The 19396-nt window shown below is 42.8% G+C and overlaps 1 protein-coding gene and 1 long non-coding RNA gene across 6 annotated transcripts; both read left to right on the top strand.

Moving 5' to 3' along the window:
- Positions 1 to 771: 771 nt before the first annotated feature.
- On the top strand, positions 772 to 5896 carry LOC123046872 (uncharacterized). 3 transcript variants are annotated; one of them, XM_044470311.1, is made up of 10 exons: positions 772 to 851; positions 954 to 982; positions 1169 to 1211; positions 1322 to 1378; positions 1478 to 1570; positions 3793 to 4169; positions 4254 to 4502; positions 4710 to 5205; positions 5313 to 5442; positions 5545 to 5896. In XM_044470311.1, coding segments are annotated over exons 4-10 (1404 nt in total). In that variant the 5' UTR covers positions 772 to 851; positions 954 to 982; positions 1169 to 1211; the 3' UTR covers positions 5547 to 5896. The 3 variants fall into 3 exon arrangements, with proteins under 3 accessions (XP_044326246.1, XP_044326247.1, XP_044326249.1); XM_044470312.1 differs by having other exon boundaries at positions 795 to 844; XM_044470314.1 differs by lacking the exon at positions 772 to 851 and having other exon boundaries at positions 980 to 1001.
- A 2332-nt stretch (positions 5897 to 8228) lies between these two features.
- LOC123042230 (uncharacterized) lies at positions 8229 to 10131 on the top strand. 3 transcript variants are annotated; one of them, XR_006418736.1, is made up of 4 exons: positions 8229 to 8681; positions 8971 to 9102; positions 9173 to 9484; positions 9560 to 10131. It is a non-coding gene; the product is annotated as an uncharacterized lncRNA (long non-coding RNA). The 3 variants fall into 3 exon arrangements; XR_006418735.1 differs by having other exon boundaries at positions 8971 to 9484; XR_006418734.1 differs by having other exon boundaries at positions 8229 to 9484.
- The last annotated feature ends 9265 nt before the right edge of the window (positions 10132 to 19396 follow it).

Genomic DNA, 19396 nt, shown 5'->3' with positions numbered 1-19396 from the left:
AGCAGAGAGCATACGGGAATACAAAGGTGAGTTGCCATCCAAGGTGAGCTGTCATATAGAAAGGAAGAATGGAAAAATTCTTAGGCCTCATGTCTGATTTCTCATGGAGGGTCCTCAAAGGGGTGCTCTAGGTGGGTTGCTCCTGCCTGACACCATAATTCTAGTGATCTTCTGATCGCCACAATATCATTTTAGCAGGCTACTCTTCCTCTGAACGTGCACTCATTTCTTTGCTGCGTAATTTGCCAAAGAGTGAGCAGGATCATTGATTTTAAACCTCTTCTGTCCGCTGGTGTAGCAGCGGCATCCCAACCACTCTCCCATTTTTGACCAAACTTCAGTGGAGATGATGCACTGCCAAAACAAATGCTCAGAAGATTCTAAGTTCTTGATGCACATTTGGCAGAAATACTCATTTGGCCCGCCTCTCCTCTGCAGCCTGTCATTGCACCATACACGGTTTTTGTATAGCAGCCATGCAAAGACTTTGAGGACTGTGATTGTAGATGCTCCTTCTTTACTAGTACAAGTCTACAACTACCTTCCCGTGGCCACATTGTCTGGTGGGAGATGTTTTCTCTTCTCACACACACAGCTACTCACATATGTTTATTTCTCTCTAGTCTAGCTCTCTGTCTCTACGCTCATATTTATTTCTCTCCACTGTAGCGCGTGCTCTGTCTCATAGCACCTCTCTCTCTCTCTCTCTCTCTCTCTCTCTCTGACCAAACATCAGTTATATCAGAGCTACCCCCACCCGCCCGCCCCTCCCCGGCCCGCGCCCTCTATAAGTTGGAGTGGCCGGCACCAGTGTAGCCACACAGCGCGCAGGGGATTGCTTATGGTTTAGCGTTAGCGTCCCTCTCTCTGTTTCCAATTTTTTTATTTATGTTCATCTTGCAATGCATTGTTAGTTATCCCTAACAGTCCCTCTTTTCCATCTCTTCTTGCAGATCTAGAGATTTCATCCAAGTGTGTTGAGGTTTCTCATCCTCTCTCAAGTGTTCCTCCCTCTCTCCTCCTCTCATTTTTCTTGTTTTCTATTTTCTTAGTCATAGTTTTGGATTATGGTTTAGGGTTAGCTTTCGCCTCTCTATTTCTTTTTTTATTGATGTTCTTCTTGCACTGCATTGTTAGTCACCTCTAACAGTCCACCTCTCTCTTGCAGATCTAGAGATCCCTGCTGTGTTGTGATTTTTCATCGTGTTGAGGTTTCTTATCCTTCGTGCTCCTCTCTCTTCGCTGCTACCTCTCTCTTTTTTACCTTTTCTTTTTCATAGTTTTGGATTAATCCATTTCTTTGCTCACCCCACCTCTACAGATGCATCGACCGCGAAACGCTTGGTGGAATAGAACAGATGGTGCTGAAACTCGTAGTGTTAGTACAAACTACAGCAAACTCTTTGCTTTCATTTCTCTCTTTCTATGGATGCATTAGCTATGCTCTTACTTTGTTATTTCGTCAATTATTATGTAGACGCTCGAAGGACAGAGACAATTCAATATTAACTTGCATAAGGCGCAACAAAGACTCAGAACTGCACGAAACAACGCGCCAAACCTGACGAAGGTAACTGAGCAGTGCTTAGCTTAAAAATACCAACAGTTTCAATTTAGTAGTGCATAGCCTAAAATGCCAACTACTACATTGGTTGAATGCAACTTTTTTAGTGCTTAGCGTAAAAATAAACTCCAATTTAGAAGTGCTTAGCAGTTAGCATAGTAATGACAACTTTTCAATCATTAAGTAGTGCTTAGTGTAAAAATAAGCTACAACCAATTTAGCAGTGCTTACTGTAAACTTTTTACTTAACCAATTTAGTCTTGCATTCACATATTATTGGTCTTTTTTCTCTTTCTATGGATGCATTAGCTATGTTAAAAATATTCTGGATCAAAAAAATGCCAACTTATAACACTCAACCACTTAAAAATTAGTTAGTGAATATTTTTAATATGCATGGTCCAACTTATGTATGTTTCACAATGCACTGTAAGAGATCCCTAAAATAAGGATTCAGTTTACTCTATTGCATACATTCAATCTTAACATGTAAGTGCCATATGTACATAATCTTTCTCTCTCTTTATATGGTGTTACACACACTTTGTGCTGTCTGCTCTAACAAAAAAAAAGTCTGTCCAAGAACACGGCAACACATGGTTGCTTTGTAAAAGGAAATTTAGCAAAGTTAATTTGAGTGTTGTTATGATTTTGTCAACGAGCATTGACTATTATTATATGCATTTTCATACTATATATCACATAGACTAAAACTGGGGTATAATTAGGTATGTTTATTTTTTTTCTTGGCTTAAAAAATAAAGAAAGGAATAGATTATAGTAATTGTCTTTTTTTATCCTCACAATGTAATTGCATTGCATAAAGGTTCATAACACTTAGGAGCAACTTAAAATGATTTACAAATCTTTTAATTGTGCATGACAAGCCCACCAACCATTTCTCCTTCAAACAGATGTCCTAAAGGCCACAAAACTATCAAAGTATCTTTCAAACCATGCATCCGAGTACTCCACTGCTTTGGTGGTTCTGGGGCATTGCCATCGAAGAGGCTTTCAGTTCCCAACCACACATGTGATGTGATGCGCCATGGCCCATGGCTCCATATAGTAGTGGGAGCTCAACTACAATCGTGAACCATATGTACCACTTAGGCCATGCATTGCTGTTTATAGCAAAAACCTTATAGACCAAGAGTTTAGCTAAGTTTATGGCAAAGAATGGTGGGGGCACAGAACTTCACAAGCTCGTGAAGAAAACCTAGGGTGCTCCATGACCTCTCTGGATGGAAAGGGAACTCCATAGCATTCATGGTGCTGGACTGCTGGTGCTATAGAAGGAAATTGTGCTGAAGGGGTCTTCGCCAAGTGAACCTTCACCATCCATCGCATGTCTTGATCAGATGTTCCCCTTTGCTAAGAACACATCGTTTAACTCTTTCTCTTTGAGCTTCTATCAATCATGCATTTTAAAACAAGAAAGCTATGTAGTCCAACTTGATCCAAACTAGAAAAAAAATCTGCTCCGGCAACCTTACCAAAGCAGAGCCCCACCCGTCAACGGGTGAAGGAATCGGACCCTAGAGAAATAGAAATTGGGGGCGCCACCAGCTAGTATATATATGCAGTCATAAGTTATATTACCTCCATTTCTTTTTTACTATGGCTGTGTGCATAGATCCTCCTTTTCCAAAAAATAAACTTCTTTACTTCCATGTGAAGTCACAAGAAAAAAGCTTTACTTGTCTTTTTTTGGGCAACACACAAAATTGATCACAAACTTTTTTTTCTGCCGTAGAAATGCATCGTGAATTCTATCAAATGTATTTCAGAAAAATATATTCTATGGAACGTGCAGTAAAAAGGCCATGCCTACTTCCATTTGGATCTTGTCCTAAACTACAGATATATTTTTGGATGTTAGGCTCATATATAGAATTGTTAAAAGCCAATTAGTTCCCCTATGTTTTCCTAACTAAGCCAAGTTCACTCTAATGATCATTGCATAAAATCTGCATTGCCTAGGTTGTAATCAAATTCCATAACCACAAAAACTAGACCGAAATTTCTGCGAGACTAGATCTTAATAACAAAAGATTCTTACATAGATATATATAAGAGAATGTTAGTTGTATAGTATTAATTGAAACCACAAATTCTTGTCTATCAAAACACATTTTATTTAGTAGTATTCCATAGAGTAAGCAAATGTATTTATTTAATTACACATCTACTCTAACCTCTAACTAACAACACATGCATTCATGCAGAGAGTCTTGGGTGGGTTTGTTAAAACCTTCGAGTACGAGTATGATGATGAGGCCATTGGCAATGTTCATAACGGCACGATGATAATTGCGTACGATGATGGTATTGAGCAACCTCATGATATCACAGTAGTGATCTTAGAGGATTGGGCCAACGCTAGTGAGATCGGAGATGCAATTGTGGCGCATACTGAAAAACTTTCTAGCTATGGTGGTGACTTACTTGTGCAAGCATATTTCAGTACTTTTTGCCACAATGCTCAGAGATACATAGTGGCCTATGAGCCATTCGTTCCCGCCTCAATTCAGGGAATAAGGAGTGAACCATTTTTTGCTCATGATGAGCTAGAGTTGTCAGAATGTTGGCGGGAGAGGATGAGGTGCGTTGTCTTATATACAATTAATATGTTGACTCATGTTTAGAGGTAGATGATTCATTTTTGTGTTTCTTTGGGATCACGCAGGTCATTCATAGAACTTCTCCATATCGCGGCACAGTGCAATATCAGACATGGTGGCCTCTCGGAGCTTGCCAACTATGCGACTTGTCGAGATGGGCTGAAGATAATTAATATGGGGCGATATTCTCACATTGTCGGGAGAGAAAGAGACATGCGGCAGCTTATGGATTTTGTAACCACACTATTCCCTCGGAGTTTGACTCATCCCGAGTGGAGAACCCTTGTTGATCTTCTCCTCTCAGTGACCATGTGGTACTATTTCCGCCATATCTCATAACACAGCTTAGTAGTACAGCACAATGTGGAAAATAAATTAAATTAAATATGTAAATTGTAGCCTTAATGAAAGTACTATCTCAAGTATACGTAGTAGACTTATTACTAAAATGACTTGTTTTACTAATTAATTTTTTTGTATCTACCCCTGTGTAACTAACTAATATTCGGGTATGCATGCAGGAACCCACTTAGAGTTGATTCTTATTACGGTCCTAACTGGCTAGAAGTTGTCTTGCGGCACCCAATTTTATTGGGCACTGCCGAAGAAAAATTGGACTGCTTTGTAGCTCTCCACATGGATGTAATGCGTCTGGACAATACAGGGAAAGCTAGGTTCTCAAATTGGATTCACAATCGCTACCCGGCATTTAAACGGTACTTCTTGCATGACTTCGATGATGAACTAGAACGTGACCATGATCTCCGTTCTCGAGTTGTTCCCTGGAACCAACTCTACTACAATCTCTTCACGTTCATCCCCCCTGGAAGTAATAGGGAACTCAAAGAAAACAGGGACTTTGCAGCTTTCAAGCATGGATCCCGGTTTAGAAAGAATGAGTTCTTTCAGGACCCTAATGATGGGAGTTGGTCAGCTAACTATGGTACAAGATATTGCTATCTCAATATTATTAAGTTGGTTAAGAACCTGATAAACCATGGAGGTGACTACGATCAGGTATACACCTAAGCCACATGATTTATTTTTTTCTCAGTCTTTGCATCCCATTCTTTTCCGGATTCTGCTTCTAATAACTAAATTAGTACTGTCAATCAATCTTTCAGGAATTGCATGATAAGAACAATATGCTCATAGAGATCAGAACTCGATTCCAACATTTTATGAGTGTTTGCTACACCGTCATAAACATGACGGATGATTGGATTAATGATTGGACGACCGATCCATATCCATGTAAGTTTTGAATAGATGTCTCCCATTCATGTCAATTTTGTAGCTTCCAATTGTGGCTAGCTCACTGTTTGTTTATCCATGTGTCTATGTTTACACTCACAGAGATGATGTGAGATCAGGAAGAGGAAGTTGCTCGACCTCAACAACTGGAGGTTCTTTGAGTATGGATGTGAGATCGACGGCAATGTCTCGAGCCATTGGGTTGGTCTCTTTGGTACTTGTGCATCTTCGCTGAGTACCGCTCATCAGCGCTGCGTCGCTTGTATCGGTTCTATGTGACCATGTATCGAACCTACACCTCTACTTTCTGGCTTTATTCTAGCGCTCAGTCGCATGTGTTTTGGTCCCTCGGAATCTTGTGATAACTTAAGGGCCTCATTTTAAGGTCGGGGACAGCCTACTTTCTAAAAGTATGGATTGTTCTTTAGGAATATTATAACTGTTGAAGCCGGTACATTTATCTCGTTGAAGTCAGGTAGATAGTTTTTCTGTCGGTGTAGGGTGAGCATGTTCACGTCTTAGTTGACTTTTCTGTCCGCTGGAAATGGCTCGGCTCTCCAGTGGTGTTGGGATGACAGCGCCGGATAGCTCACACACTCTCCGGTATATCTCTATTTTCAGTTGTGTCGCATCCTTAGACTAAATACAAGAGCATAGAGTAAGAATAAAAAAATCTGAGCACGCAGCGCAAAATCCCCAAGCCTAACAAATCAGTGCTAGGGACCCTGTGGCAACGACACAAAGTGGATAGAATTTGGAAAAGTCCCTCGTGAAGGTGCTCAGCCTTGTCAACAGATGTCAACATCAAAGATGGGGGACAAAACAGTCGATCAACACGAAAATCGGCCTCTCTACGGTGGGAACAATTCAAGATTTCTCTTCATGATGGCTGTTCTCAACTCTACCGCCAGGAGGAAGTCCAGTCAATGGCTGTTGTCAACTCTCTACTAACTTGACCCGCAAAAAAAAAAAAAAAAACCTCTCTACTAACTAGCACTCAGTATGAGAAACGTGAGGCAAAGAAGACTGCCGGCTGTTTGCCGCCTACCAGGGCCGTTGAAGGGCCTGTGCGAGCTGTGTGCTCGCACAGGGCCCCAAAAATTCAGAGCCCCAAATTTGGGTCCATATACGTAGGATTTCCCTATTGGACGCACTTTACAACCTTTTGCACAGACCTGCAGATCGAGCGATGACCTGGGCCAAGTGTTTCCGGTTTTGGGAACCTTCTAGAGTTTCCCAGCCGGTTTTGTTTTCCTCTTTCTTTTTGGTTTTTGTTTTTAAGTTTTTCTGTCTATTTTTGTTCATTCTTTTCCTTTTGCTGTTTCTTTTCTTTTTCCCTTTTTTCCATTTATCTCCCCTTTTTTCTTTTTCTAGTCGATATTTGTCTTATTTTTTTAAGATTCTAAAAAATCTTCCACTTTTTAAAAATGTTCATAAATATAAAAAATATACAGGAATTTGAAAAAATGACCATGTATTTCAAATTTTGTTCTCAAATTTAGAAAATGTACATATTTCAAAAATAAAAACTTCTGGAATTGCAAAAAAATGATCGTGCTTGCAAAATTTGGTCGGAAATTCTATAAATATTCGCGAAAAAGTGTTCAGGAATTTAATAAAATGTTCATGGTTTCAAATTTTTGTGAGATATTTCATGAAGTTCCGTTTTCAACTATTTGTTAACAAATTCAAAACATATTCGTGGTTTTATTTTTTTTAATTTCATGAAATGTTCTATTATTCAAATAGTTGTTCAAAATTTCAAAAAATGTTCGCGGTTAAAAATTTGTTCGGGATTCCATTATTTGTTCACAACTTCAAAAGATGTTTCACGTTTTTCAAAAACATTTTCTCCAGTTTCAATTTTTTGGTTCGCATATGCGAAAAAAATGTTCCGGTCTACGAAAAATGTTCCCAACTGGTTTTTCCTGAAATTGACATATATGTCACATATTACACAGAATTATGAATTCGATAAAAGGTAAAATGTGAATATTAAAATACAACAATCATCCAAATTATAGTAATTATTCAAATCAACAAATTAAACTAATAATTCATACAAGAATTTTATCTTGTTAATGAAAATATACCGTAGAATGATTGTTCTTTGGTTCTAGGCTGTAAAAAAATTCAATACAGGACCACGAACAATGGTAAACCTATATTGCAAAATCCCAAAGGCTCTTGCAATATCTTTACGGGTAGCCTCCTGTACCTTTGCAATTTTAGTATGCTTCGTAGTTGCGGGCTTTTTGATGCTCTTGACAAATTGATGCCAAGCATCCAGACATCACCATGTCAAGAGTCCGTTCGGCAAGTGATACGTACGACATCCACTTCACACACATAAAGGTGAATCATCTCCTTCTCACGTGCTCACTTGACCCCTTCGAGAATGGTATACTACTTGACACTCCTATCGTGTGCATGCATAGGTATTGCTGGAGCTTCACCATCGACGAGGAGGAGGGTGGAGAAGATCTTCCCTCAAGGGGAAGAGAGTGGCGTCCGAGGAAGCCAAAGTAGAGGCACGGCCACAGGGCCTAAAGAGGCCGCACAAGGCCTCTATCGAGCCTGCTTGCAAGCCGGCCCCGTCGGGGAAGTTCACCTTCCCCGACGATTCGGACGATGACGACCTCGCGATGGGGAGGGAGAAGCCTGCACCCCGGAGGTATTTCATAGTCACTTTGTCCAACTTTCAGTAACTTTTTCATCAAGATGCACTTTATATAGGTATTTTTGTTCTGTCAGCCTAAGGTACGCCTCAGCGGTGACTCCTCAAACAGGCTGCCAGCGCCCAGTGGGACGCCCGACCCCGCCACTCCCCCTCCAGCTCAAGAGGGGTTGGGGAAGCGATGTCTACTCCGGCCCCTCTTGTCGAAACGATGGAGGACGGAGGGTCGGTCATCATGGCCGAGGTTGAGACCTCGCTCCAACAGGACCGATGGGACGGAGTCCCCGATGTCGTTCAAGAAGAGCTGGGCCAGACATTGGCCCAGCCGAAGTCGACTCCGGCGCCAGCACTGCAGCCGGAGTCTGGGCTCTGAGGTTCTGCCACCCTGCCTTCTGCCCTAGGGCAGGTTACTTCAAGGTGGACTGAAGATATGGAGGCAACCCTTGCGAGTTCCTCCCTAAAAGGAGAGCACCGCGCACTGATCAGCGCGACACTACAAGGCTTCCGGTCTGCGGAGGCCGGAATGCGTGAGGTCTTCAAGGGCCTCGTCACAAGCTTCGAGGTATGCTTCTCTTTTGTATTGAGGGTAATTTCCCTGTTCGGATTTATTTACAAATCCGTGTATCCGCCCTAAGACATTTTTGCTTACATTGTGACGCGGTATTTAGGCAGCATAGCCATCGAGTAGCCCCCGAGCCCATGGCTAGTTTTGAGAAACTGGCCTTGGGGTCGATATAGATAACTATGAAGGATGAAGGTGGAGCCCCCAAGACTTTGGCAGGCATCATAAAATGCTTTGTCCGGATTGTTGATATCTGGGACAGGGGTAATTACAAATTGTGTGTTTGTAGGTTTTGACCTCAGTGCCGAGCTCCGCCTCCGAAGAGATTGCAGAGATGAACTGGAAGCTCCAGAGGTCTGAGGAGGACCTTGATCTGATAAGAAAACGGATCAAGCAGTCGAAAGATAAAATCTAGAACATGGTGAAATTTACTTTGCGTGAGGATAGTTTTGTGGAAAACAAAAGCTAATGCCGAACTGATTGAATGACAGAGGCTTTGTTCAAGCTTGAGGGGCTCAAGGCCAAGCTTGTGAAAGCTCGGTAGGAGGCCCAGCAGCAGAGGGCTGCGGCCACCAAGGCAGAGAAGGACCTAGCTGCCGAAAAGGTGGATAGGGGCAGGGACCAGGCGCAGGTCCTAGAGGTGGAGAACTTGAAGGGAGTCTATGAATCACGCGATGCCCTTCAAGCCAAGGAGGATAAAGTGAGCGCCGAGCTCAAAAAGCTCCATCTGGCGCACTCTGAGCTCTAGACCCAGGCCCGGGCCGACCGCGAGGTGCTCCAGCAAGTGGAGCAGATTCCTGCGGGTAAGCCATATTTACTTCAATGTGTGTTTGGCAGCAAAGGGTTCGTCGAGCTCACCTAGTTGTGGCGCTCCATAGATGTCCTCGCGGCTCACCCGAAGACCGTGTTGGACGCCGACAAACTACTTCAGCAAGCTGGAGGGCCATAAGGTAGAGAAGGCATTCTGGCAACAATTCTAGGCGTTGCCGCGTCGAGAGCTGCTGAATCATCGGATGAAGCAGCTAGTGGAGCTTCTCCGCATGGCAAGGCCGTCGCTCCAAGACCTCTGATTCAACCTGTGGCCAGCCGAGGTGTTGCCAACCAGCCTTTTTGGGGGACGTGGTTTTTTTCTAACGCATTGCGCGCGTAACTCGTATCTCAACCGCACATCAACCGTGGTGTCAAATCAACTAGGCCCACCACATTGTCAGCTTTGCATGGTATCCCAGCGTCCCACGATTTTTGGCAGGAGTGTATATGGAGATGTATTTCATCAGATTCGGCAGGTGGTGGGACCAAGTCTATAGATTCGGCTGTCCTCGTCCTTCACATGCATCTTATCCCTCCCTGCCATCTTTTATGCTTCAGATCTAACCATACTACTCCTTACTTTATCAGCTAAGTATGGCTTGACAATATTGAATAATGAAAAAGAGCAACTTTTTTATAACCGCCTATAATGGTTTATATGGCAGAGATTTAGAACATGCATGATAGTATAAAGTTCTTCGGAGTACCCGAACAAAGTTCTTCAGAGTATGCATCTGAATTAACAAAAGTGTACTCCGAAGTGACCGAGCCAATATTTCAACAATAAGATAATCCCTGGGTGGCCACAGGAGCATGTGCGGCGCTGTCACATCTGCTCAGCTAGCCATGCTACGGCTAGCTCTTGCTATCTATCCATCGCTTCAACACGAAATTGCACTATAAACAAATATGTCACCATATCTTTTAAATATATTATGAAAATTCAAATTCATTTATTTAGTTGAATTTTATATGACGAGATCTTCGCAACAAGTCCAATATCAGTATATTTTAGCGTTAGATATATTGACCATTAACAAATACCTCACTAATCAATTTGGTACTGATTGTGTGGCGGACGGTGGGATCAGTCATTGGGACTGATTTATATCCCAACAATCTTTAACAGTATTATTCTTGGTCGAGTGCAAGCGACTGGATTAATTTTTAAATTACAGATATACTCCCTTCGTTTTTAAATATTTGTCTTTCTAGGCATTTCAAATGGACACAACATACGGATGTATGTAGACTTATTTTAGAGTGTAGATTCACTCATTTTGCTCTGTATGTAGTCACTTGTTGAAATATCTAGAAAGACAAATATTTAGGAACGGAGGGAGTAGTATGCACATTCATAGTAATTACATACAAATAAGTTGATGGTGATATAAATTAATTTTGGATTTTTTATATCTACTGTAATTACCAAAAGTAAATAACCTGCTAATAGTCCGTAACATTACTTCTTCATTTTACACTAGTGGTGCACTGTAGCACAGTGACTTCCTTTCTCTAAGTTAGGGGATCCAGCTCCGAGTGCAAGACGCCGCCTTCGGGTACATATGGCTACTATTTATGAAGTTCTTCTCGGTCGACCATAAGAGGACCAGAACCGAGGATATAAAGTGCACATCGACGGTTATATGGGGTTGGTTTCCTGAGAACCCCAATTGTGGGGTTATATCGGGTGTAGTGTCTAGTGATGCAACTAAAGTTCTTCATGGTCGAGAGCAATAACACAATAATTGTGGGGTTAGTTTCCAAAGATCCCACATGAAAAAACTTACCAATCAATATATCATTAAAATTCTTCATGGTGGAGTGCAAGAGGGCCGTGTCTTCGGGTACATATGACTATTATCTCTAAATTTCGTCGCGGTCGACCATAAGAGGCCACTAAAGTTCTTCCAACTATGCAACAAAAGACCGGTGCTATTGCCAACTCAAATAATATCTAGTCTCTACTCAAGAACGAAACCAACATGGGACGACGAGAGTCCCGATCTCATAGGTACATTGCTAAAGTCCTTCTACCTAGGATATAAAAGACCGGTCATGTCGGGCAATCGCCCAGTGCTTTCAGTAAAGTCCTTCGTGTTTGAAGACGAACATATCGGGCATGTTATATTAAAATTTGTCATGCGAGGATCTATCCTTGTGCAACCGCCCATCGAATTATGTAAAGTCATTCATGTTTGTACACAAACGCACCGGATATGCTGGATTAAAGTGCATGAAGTGGGGGTCTATATTTGTGCAATCGTCTGGTCTGTTCAGTAAAGTCCTTCGTGTTTGAACACGAAAGCACTGGGCATGCTATATTAAATTTGCCATGCGGGTATCTATCCTTGTGGAATCGCCCAGTTAATTATGTAAAGTCCTTCATATTTGTACACAAAAGCATCGGGTATGCTGGATTAAACTTCATTAAGTGGGGGGGGGGGGGACTATCTTTGTGCAATCACCCGATGCTTTCAGTAAAGTCATTCGTGTTTGAATACGAAAGCACCAAGCATGCTATATTAAAGTTTGTCATGCGGGGATCTATCCTTGTGCAGTCGCCTAGTGAATTATGTAAAGTCCTTCATGTTTGTACATGAACGCACCGGGTATGCGGGATTAAAGTTCATTAAGTGGTGATCTATCTTTGTGCAATCGCCCGGTGCTTTCAGTAAAGTCCTTCGTGTTTGAACCCGAAAGCACCGGGCATGCTATATTAAAGCTTGTCAAGCGGGGGTCTATCCTTGTGCAGTCGCCCAGTGAATTACGTAAAATCCTTCATGTGTGTACACAAACGCATCGGGTATGATGGATTAAAGTTCATTTATGTGGGGTCTATCTTTATGCAATCGCCCGATGCTTTTAGTAAAGTCCTTCGTATTTGAACACGAAAGCACCGGGCATGCTATATTAAAGTTTGTCAAGCGGGGTGCAGTCGCCCAGTGAATTACGTAAAGTCCTTCATGTGTGTACACAAATGCATCGGGTATGCTGGATTAAAGTCCATTTAAGTGGGGTCTATCTTTGTGCAATCGCCCGGTGCTTTTAGTAAAGTCCTTCGGATTTGAACACAAAAGCACCGGACATGTTATATTAAAGTTTGTCATGCGAGGACCTATCCTTGTGCAATTGCCTACTGAATTATGTAAAGTCATTCATGCCCCGCATTACAAACGCTTCCGGGTATGCTGGATTAATGTTCATTTAGTGGGGGTTTATCTTTGTGCAATCTCCCAGTGCTTTAAGTTAAGTCCTTCGTGTTTGAACACGAAAGCACCGTGTCATGCAAGGATCTATCCTTGTGCAATCGCCAAGTGAATTATGTGAAGTCCTTCATGTTTGTACACGAATGCACTATCTTTGTACAATTGCTCGGTGCTTTCAGTAAAGTCCTTCGTGTTTGAACACGAAAACACCGAGCATGCTATATTAAAGTTTGTCACGCGGGGATCTATCCTTGTGCAATCGCTAGTGAATTATGTAAACTCTACGTATGCCATGAAAGACCTTCAAAAGGTGTTATTGAGATACATACTCCGGTGTGTGCCACTAAAGTTCTGCTAACTAGACCACAAAAGACCTGTCATAGTATGTGAAAGTCCATATTTTGGGTGCGATCGTCAACTCGAATAATAGTTTGTCTCTAGCCAAAATGGGGATCAACATATAAGAGGACAATCACGATCTTGGACATGCATCGTTAAATTTCTCCTATGTCAAACATGAAGGCCCCGACATAGAATCGAGATTGATTATTTGTGAGATTACTAGACTTGGGCGTGTCTCACTGAAATTCTTCTATGCATGCCATCAAAGACCTTCAAAAGACATTTTTTAGATCCATACTTTGGTGTGTGACACTAAAGTCCTTCTACCTTGGCCATAAAAGACCAATCATAGTATATGAAAGTCCATATTTCAGGTGGGATCGACAACTTAAACAAAGTCGAGAACATGAACGACATAGGAAAGGAGAGTCGCGATATCGGGCGTGTATCGTTAAAGTTCTAATCTGCATGATTTTTTGGTGCATCTTGTCAAGGGAAACCATTTGCAAGATGACCCTTTATTGTGCAAAATAGAACAGTATGTCGATCTAGGCTATAGAATCATATAATATTTAGCAAAAGAACTGAAATTTAATGCAGGTTTGTACCGTTCAAAAAAAAAGTTTCAGTTGACATTGAAATATTTTCCATACATATGGTTGTTACCACAGTTATATAAAAAAAATTCCACTCAAAACAAAATTCTTCAATTTTCCAATAATGGTCTTAAATGGCTAGAAAGAAAGTTTTATTCCCAGGCCAAGATTTCGGCAGGCTCACCACACAAAATCCGAGGCTAGCACACATAGCACCATACATTTTTTTTTGCGGTTTGATCAATTGCAGGCTATGTGTAAGTCTGTGATTTTTTTTGTGTGGACACAAATCGATCCCAGCTAGCTCCACAACTTACAAATTCATACAAATATGTATAAACTGCATGGCATGGAGTCCATTGCAACAAGAGGAAAAAAACAGGTAATGCTCCAGCAGAGAATCTGCAAGGCTGCTGATGTCGTCATCAGATCCATCCCTTGTGATGCTTGCGAATATATTCAGTCCATGTACCCAAAATAATCACCTCCGATCAAGAAAACAACACACAAATCCAGTCTTGCAGTTATTCGCCTTTATTCATTACCATCCGGTGCTGAATCTACATCCACGAACACACAGGACCAAATTGTCACATGTTCAAACATGGGCAAAGCAGAGCTCTCTCTATCTTTCTCTAATATTTTTTCTAACTGGACCAAATTATAAGAGTGGAAACTCATCACGCAACAGAGGCGGTGGCGGGGAAATTAAAAATAGGAAAAAAGAAAGAAAAACGTAAGAGCAGCAAAAAGCAAAGAGGGCTACTCTCCCATTCTTCCCAAACAAAAAACAAAAAGAACTCGCCCATTCGACAACTAAATACACGCTGAGATTTTTTTCGATAACCATATACCAAAAGAAGCAGGGTAAAGCCACCGAGTCTCAAGCTCGCGTCCCAGCGCCGCTGCCCGATGGATCTGACCTGCTGCCAACCAGTTTGACCCTAACGTCGCCGGGAGGCTCGAACTCCGGCCATGGCAGTGCGACCCAACCGTCGCGGGCAGACCCAAGTCGGACCCTACGTATACTAGCATAACGCCCGTGCGTTGCCACGGGCTCTTCAAAATTTATAATCAGTATCTTTCATTTATCATCCCCTCATATTGGATGATTATGGGGTGCTCTAATTAGAAACACAACAATCAAATATTAGGAAATTTCACCGAAAGAACAACAACGAATAATACGATATCTATCAAACGAATAAAATGAGGTCATATTTTTGGTCCGTCATGCACTTCTGTTGAAAAGTGCCTATCCCTTTTAGAATCAACCCACTGTTTGCTCGCACGCAAAAAAAATACATCTCTAAAGTGGGGAACCGAGCAAGGAGGAGGAGGTGGACGACCTCGACGCCGGGGAGGAGCCCGGGTCGGAGGCCACCTTAGCGTCGCCAGGGCCGAACGCCGGCGACGAGGAGCTGCCCTGCTCAACGCTCGAAGCGCCGTCCGTGGTCGCTGCCGTCGCCACGGCCGGCGCCATCGCCGCCCACACGGCGCACGGGAAAATCCACGCCATGACGACCTGGAAGAAATGCATGGTGATCAGGAGCACTGGGGTTTGCTTGTAGGCCCTTGTGCACGTAGTACGTCCTTGTATATATATACACGTCGCGATTGCGATCGCGTTCGCCTCCGACTCCGGCGGTGGTTGCAGGGGGGCACGGATCTCTCCCATTAATGCAATTTGCTTTAGGAAACAAATAATATATTCTTTCCTACCTTAGCCAAATCAACGGATCTCTCTCATTAATGCAATTTTCTTTAGGAAACAAATAATAGATTCTTTCCTACCTTAGCCAAATCAACGGATCTCTCTCATTAATGCAATTTTCTTTAGGAAACAAATAATAGATTCTTTCCTACCTTAGCCAAATCAACAGATCTCTCTCATTAATGCAATTTGCTTTAGCAAACAAATAATAGATTCTTTCCTACCTTAGCCAAATCAACGGATCTCTCTCATTAATGCAATTTGCTTTAGGAAACAAATAATAGATTCTTTCCTACCTTAGCCAAATCAACGGATCTCTCTCATTAATGCAATTTGCTTTAGGAAACAAATAATAGATTCTTTCCTACCTTAGCCAAATCAACGGATCTCTCTCATTAATGCAATTTACTTTAGAAAACAAATAATAGATTCTTTCCTACCTTAGCCAAATCAACGGATCTCTCTCATTAATGCAATTTTCTTTAGGAAACAAATAATAGATTCTTTCCTACCTTAGCCAAATCAACGGATCTCTCCCATTAATGCAATTTTCTTTAGGAAACAAATAATAGATTCTTTCCTACCTTAGCCAAATCAACGGATCTCTCCCATTAATGCAATCTGCTTTAGGAAACAAATAATAGATTCTTTCCTACCTTAGCCAAATCAACGGATCTCTCTCAGTAATGCAACTTTTCTTTAGGAAACAAATAATAGATTCTTTCCTACCTTAGCCAAATCAACGGATCTCTCTCATTAATGCAATTTGCTTTAGAAAACAAATAATAGATTCTTTCCTACCTTAGCCAAATCAATGAATCTCTCTCATTAATGCAATTTTTCTTTAGGAAACAAATAATAGATTCTTTCCTACCTTAGCCAAATCAACGGATCTCTCCCCGGTTCGCTGGGCGGGTTCCGGTGGGTGGGCGTGGGGGTGGCGGTAATTTGATGAAAAAAAACCGGTTGAAAAAAAACCGGTTGAAAATAAACCGGTTGAAAGTGGGGGGGACTATTCAACCAATTGGTCCATTAGGAGTAAAGATTGGAGATGTCAGCCAAATTCAAGGTGAAAACAAAAATTACAATTATAATCAGAATATGCACATTCCAAAAAAAGGGGATTGTAATTTGCATTCAGCAATCAGCACTTTCCAAATGTTGGACGGCTGTCAGGAATTCAGAAAAATGAGGTTGGGTATCCTCATGTGTACATGTCAAGTATAGTTTTTGAATCTAAGCGCTCCACAAGATTTAACCGTGTAGCATTTTGAGTGCCGTCTCTCTTAAATATGTCCTACTGTACATGCCAATGCCCACCCCAATTTTTCCAGCACTATGGAGCAAAAAGAACAGCAAAATACTGTCAATCTAAATTACTGTAACCACATGCTTCACAAGACGAACAGCAAAATCTAACTACTTCACAAAAAGCCTATATCTGCTCCAAATAAAACGAACTTTTGACAGCAAACAACTGAAGCGCATCAATAGATTATTAATGTATATGTCTCTGCCCGTGATTATGTCCGAATTTCTGACAAGCTTGCCTACTTCTCCTCTTCAGCTATATTTGACATGTTCTTCCACATGCCTAGCTGTTAACATTCACCAATCAAATAACTAGAACCTAGAATCTTTTAGATTTAGAATGCTAGTACCTTTGAGTCCACGGAACTGGAGTGGGATGCGATTCAGGCGGGGTCTCTTCGTCAATATCTGGGACGTTGGAGAAATCTGCCGGGGTTCTGAATCTGTGCCACCATATTTCTCTCCATCTTCGCTTGATGAAGGAGAATGGTTCTGGAAATTAGGATGGATGCGCTCTTCGTCCTCCTCCTCCTCATCTAGCAATCCCAGATCTGGGACGCCCTCAGTTGCGACCGGCTGGGGACAAAAGCTGCCGCAGGCAATGGCAAGATTCAGATTTCTCCCGGAGAAAACGCAAGAACGAGACAGAGGATCCACAAGACGAAGAGATACCTGAACCGAGATTCATCGTTGAATCCAGTAGCAACCCTAGGGATCCAGGCGCGTGGATGGGGAGGGCGTGGTTCCTCCGCTCGATGCAGCTGGGTCAGATTCTCGATTCGAAATTTGAATCGTGGATTGGGATGGTCGGGGGAGTCTGGTCACGTGGTAGTGGACGGGGGGTAGGCGAGTACAGGCTACACATCGAGCATAGGTAGGATGCCAGATACGATAGGACGTGTATTCGCTTCGTATGCGCTCAGAAAAATGGAAATATGCAGAATCAGGTGGGTCCATGTGGGGCCTACGGCGCTGATCCACAAGACGAGGGGACGGCGTTGATTCGAGTTGTGCGTCTAACCAGTTGGTAATAGCCATATTCGCTTTTTGGGCTACTTGCTTGGTTGCGAGAAGCCGTTCCGCAAGTGGTCCACTGGAAGCGTTCTACGTGCCTAGAGGGGCCCCAGCGAGCTTATGCTTGCATGAGGTTGCATTTCTGGCGTGTTGAAGCGGCGACCGTGGCCATGGCACCCCCACCCCCCGGAGGAAAGGATCGGACCGCGGAGCAGTTCCTTGTCGAGGTGATGGTAGTAGCCCGGATTATCGAGGCCCCCCAGTGTCTTAAAGACACATAGATACCACTTCAGAATGCCTAAGTGTTCGTGGATGTAAAAAACTCCCTTTTGTTTTAACGGATGCAGCTTTATAATCTATCGTATAGTTCTTTTGTTTTTATTTAACATACCTCCTGTTTGACCGTGCTGAACTGAAAGTGGCCAGTCATCGGCTTCGACCCTTCAATACAGTATATAGAAGGGGTTCCTTTAGGCATTCATGACCTTTAGTCGGTGTTCGCGTTCTCAAAGGCGGTCCATGCCTATAGGAACTAGGCAGTCGGACTATAATGGCTTTATTACTTTCACTTAGTCATCGGAGATTGACCGTGGGGGCCGATGACAAGCCCCCGGTGAGTGAACTGGTCAGCTATGTAGCCGAGGTCTATGCCATTGACCACTTAGGCCCATGCAAAGAAGAGGCCCTTCGTTTAACACGGGTGGTCGCTAACAACCCATGGCTTAAAGCGGTCTTCGGATGGCCGACCAGTTTATGCCTACCCAGATAGTCAGTTTTCGGCTTTATCCACTGAGGCGCTCTACCGTGCGAGCTGGCGGCACTATCGTAGTGGTTCTTCTGTTACACCCTTAGCCGAATTGGTCGGAAACGTAAGGGGTACACACAGGAGCCGGGCAACCCAACTATTGACCAAAATCTAGGTTCGAAGCTGATTCACATAGTGCAAACATTCAAGATGCTAAGTACTTCGGGCTTATAGTTGGGACATGCTATTAAGAAGCAAAGCTCATAGCTAATTATTTTTGAATCGAAGGCAGTAATTATAAGGAAATGCGGAAGAACCTTGAGGGTAGCAGTTTCTTTATTTTATATGGTCATCCATACATGCCGAGCTTGGACAGAAAGAATTCCGAAAAGATACAACACGCGTTATGTGAAAAAAAGGGGAAGGATTAAATCAAAACAGGGCAGACTTATTATCAGGTTTATTATCCCGAGCCGTTTCCTGCCGCACGTCTGCATCTCCGTGCTGATGACCAGCTTATTTCGCTTATGGCGAAGTGTATATGGGCCACCTGGAACTTTGGCCGTTTACGTGCTTGATGCTTTCGTCGGTCGAGTCCTTTGAAGACGTCAGCAGCTGCCATGTGTGTGGTTAAAGCCACCTAGGCATACTATTGTTGGCTAGCTCTTTGACGGAGCCTTGCTGTTGTGTAGGCCTGAAGATCGTCGTTTGCTCGGTTTAGCTGATCCCACGTTTCCATTGTTGTTGGCTCCTTGGCGACACAGGGAATTTTTAGCGCAAACTTATGCGCCCTGGGGACATAAAGCCCCTTCCATGGGAGGCCCGTGAGGAGCCCGTACCCTGATTTAGGATGAGTGGATGCACGACCGAGGTCAGCTTGTGTGGCCTGTGTACACTTTGAAGAGATGGGCGTATGCTTAATTGCAGGAGCTGCCTCCTCGGATGCCTATACCTCGAAAGCGAAGGCCGTGGTC

Source organism: Triticum aestivum, chromosome 2B (assembly GCF_018294505.1).
Source record: "Triticum aestivum cultivar Chinese Spring chromosome 2B, IWGSC CS RefSeq v2.1, whole genome shotgun sequence".
In the NCBI taxonomy this organism is placed as follows: Eukaryota; Viridiplantae; Streptophyta; class Magnoliopsida; order Poales; family Poaceae; genus Triticum; species Triticum aestivum.
Note: the sequence above shows the minus strand (reverse complement) of the source record. Positions and strands in the feature narration are given on the sequence as shown.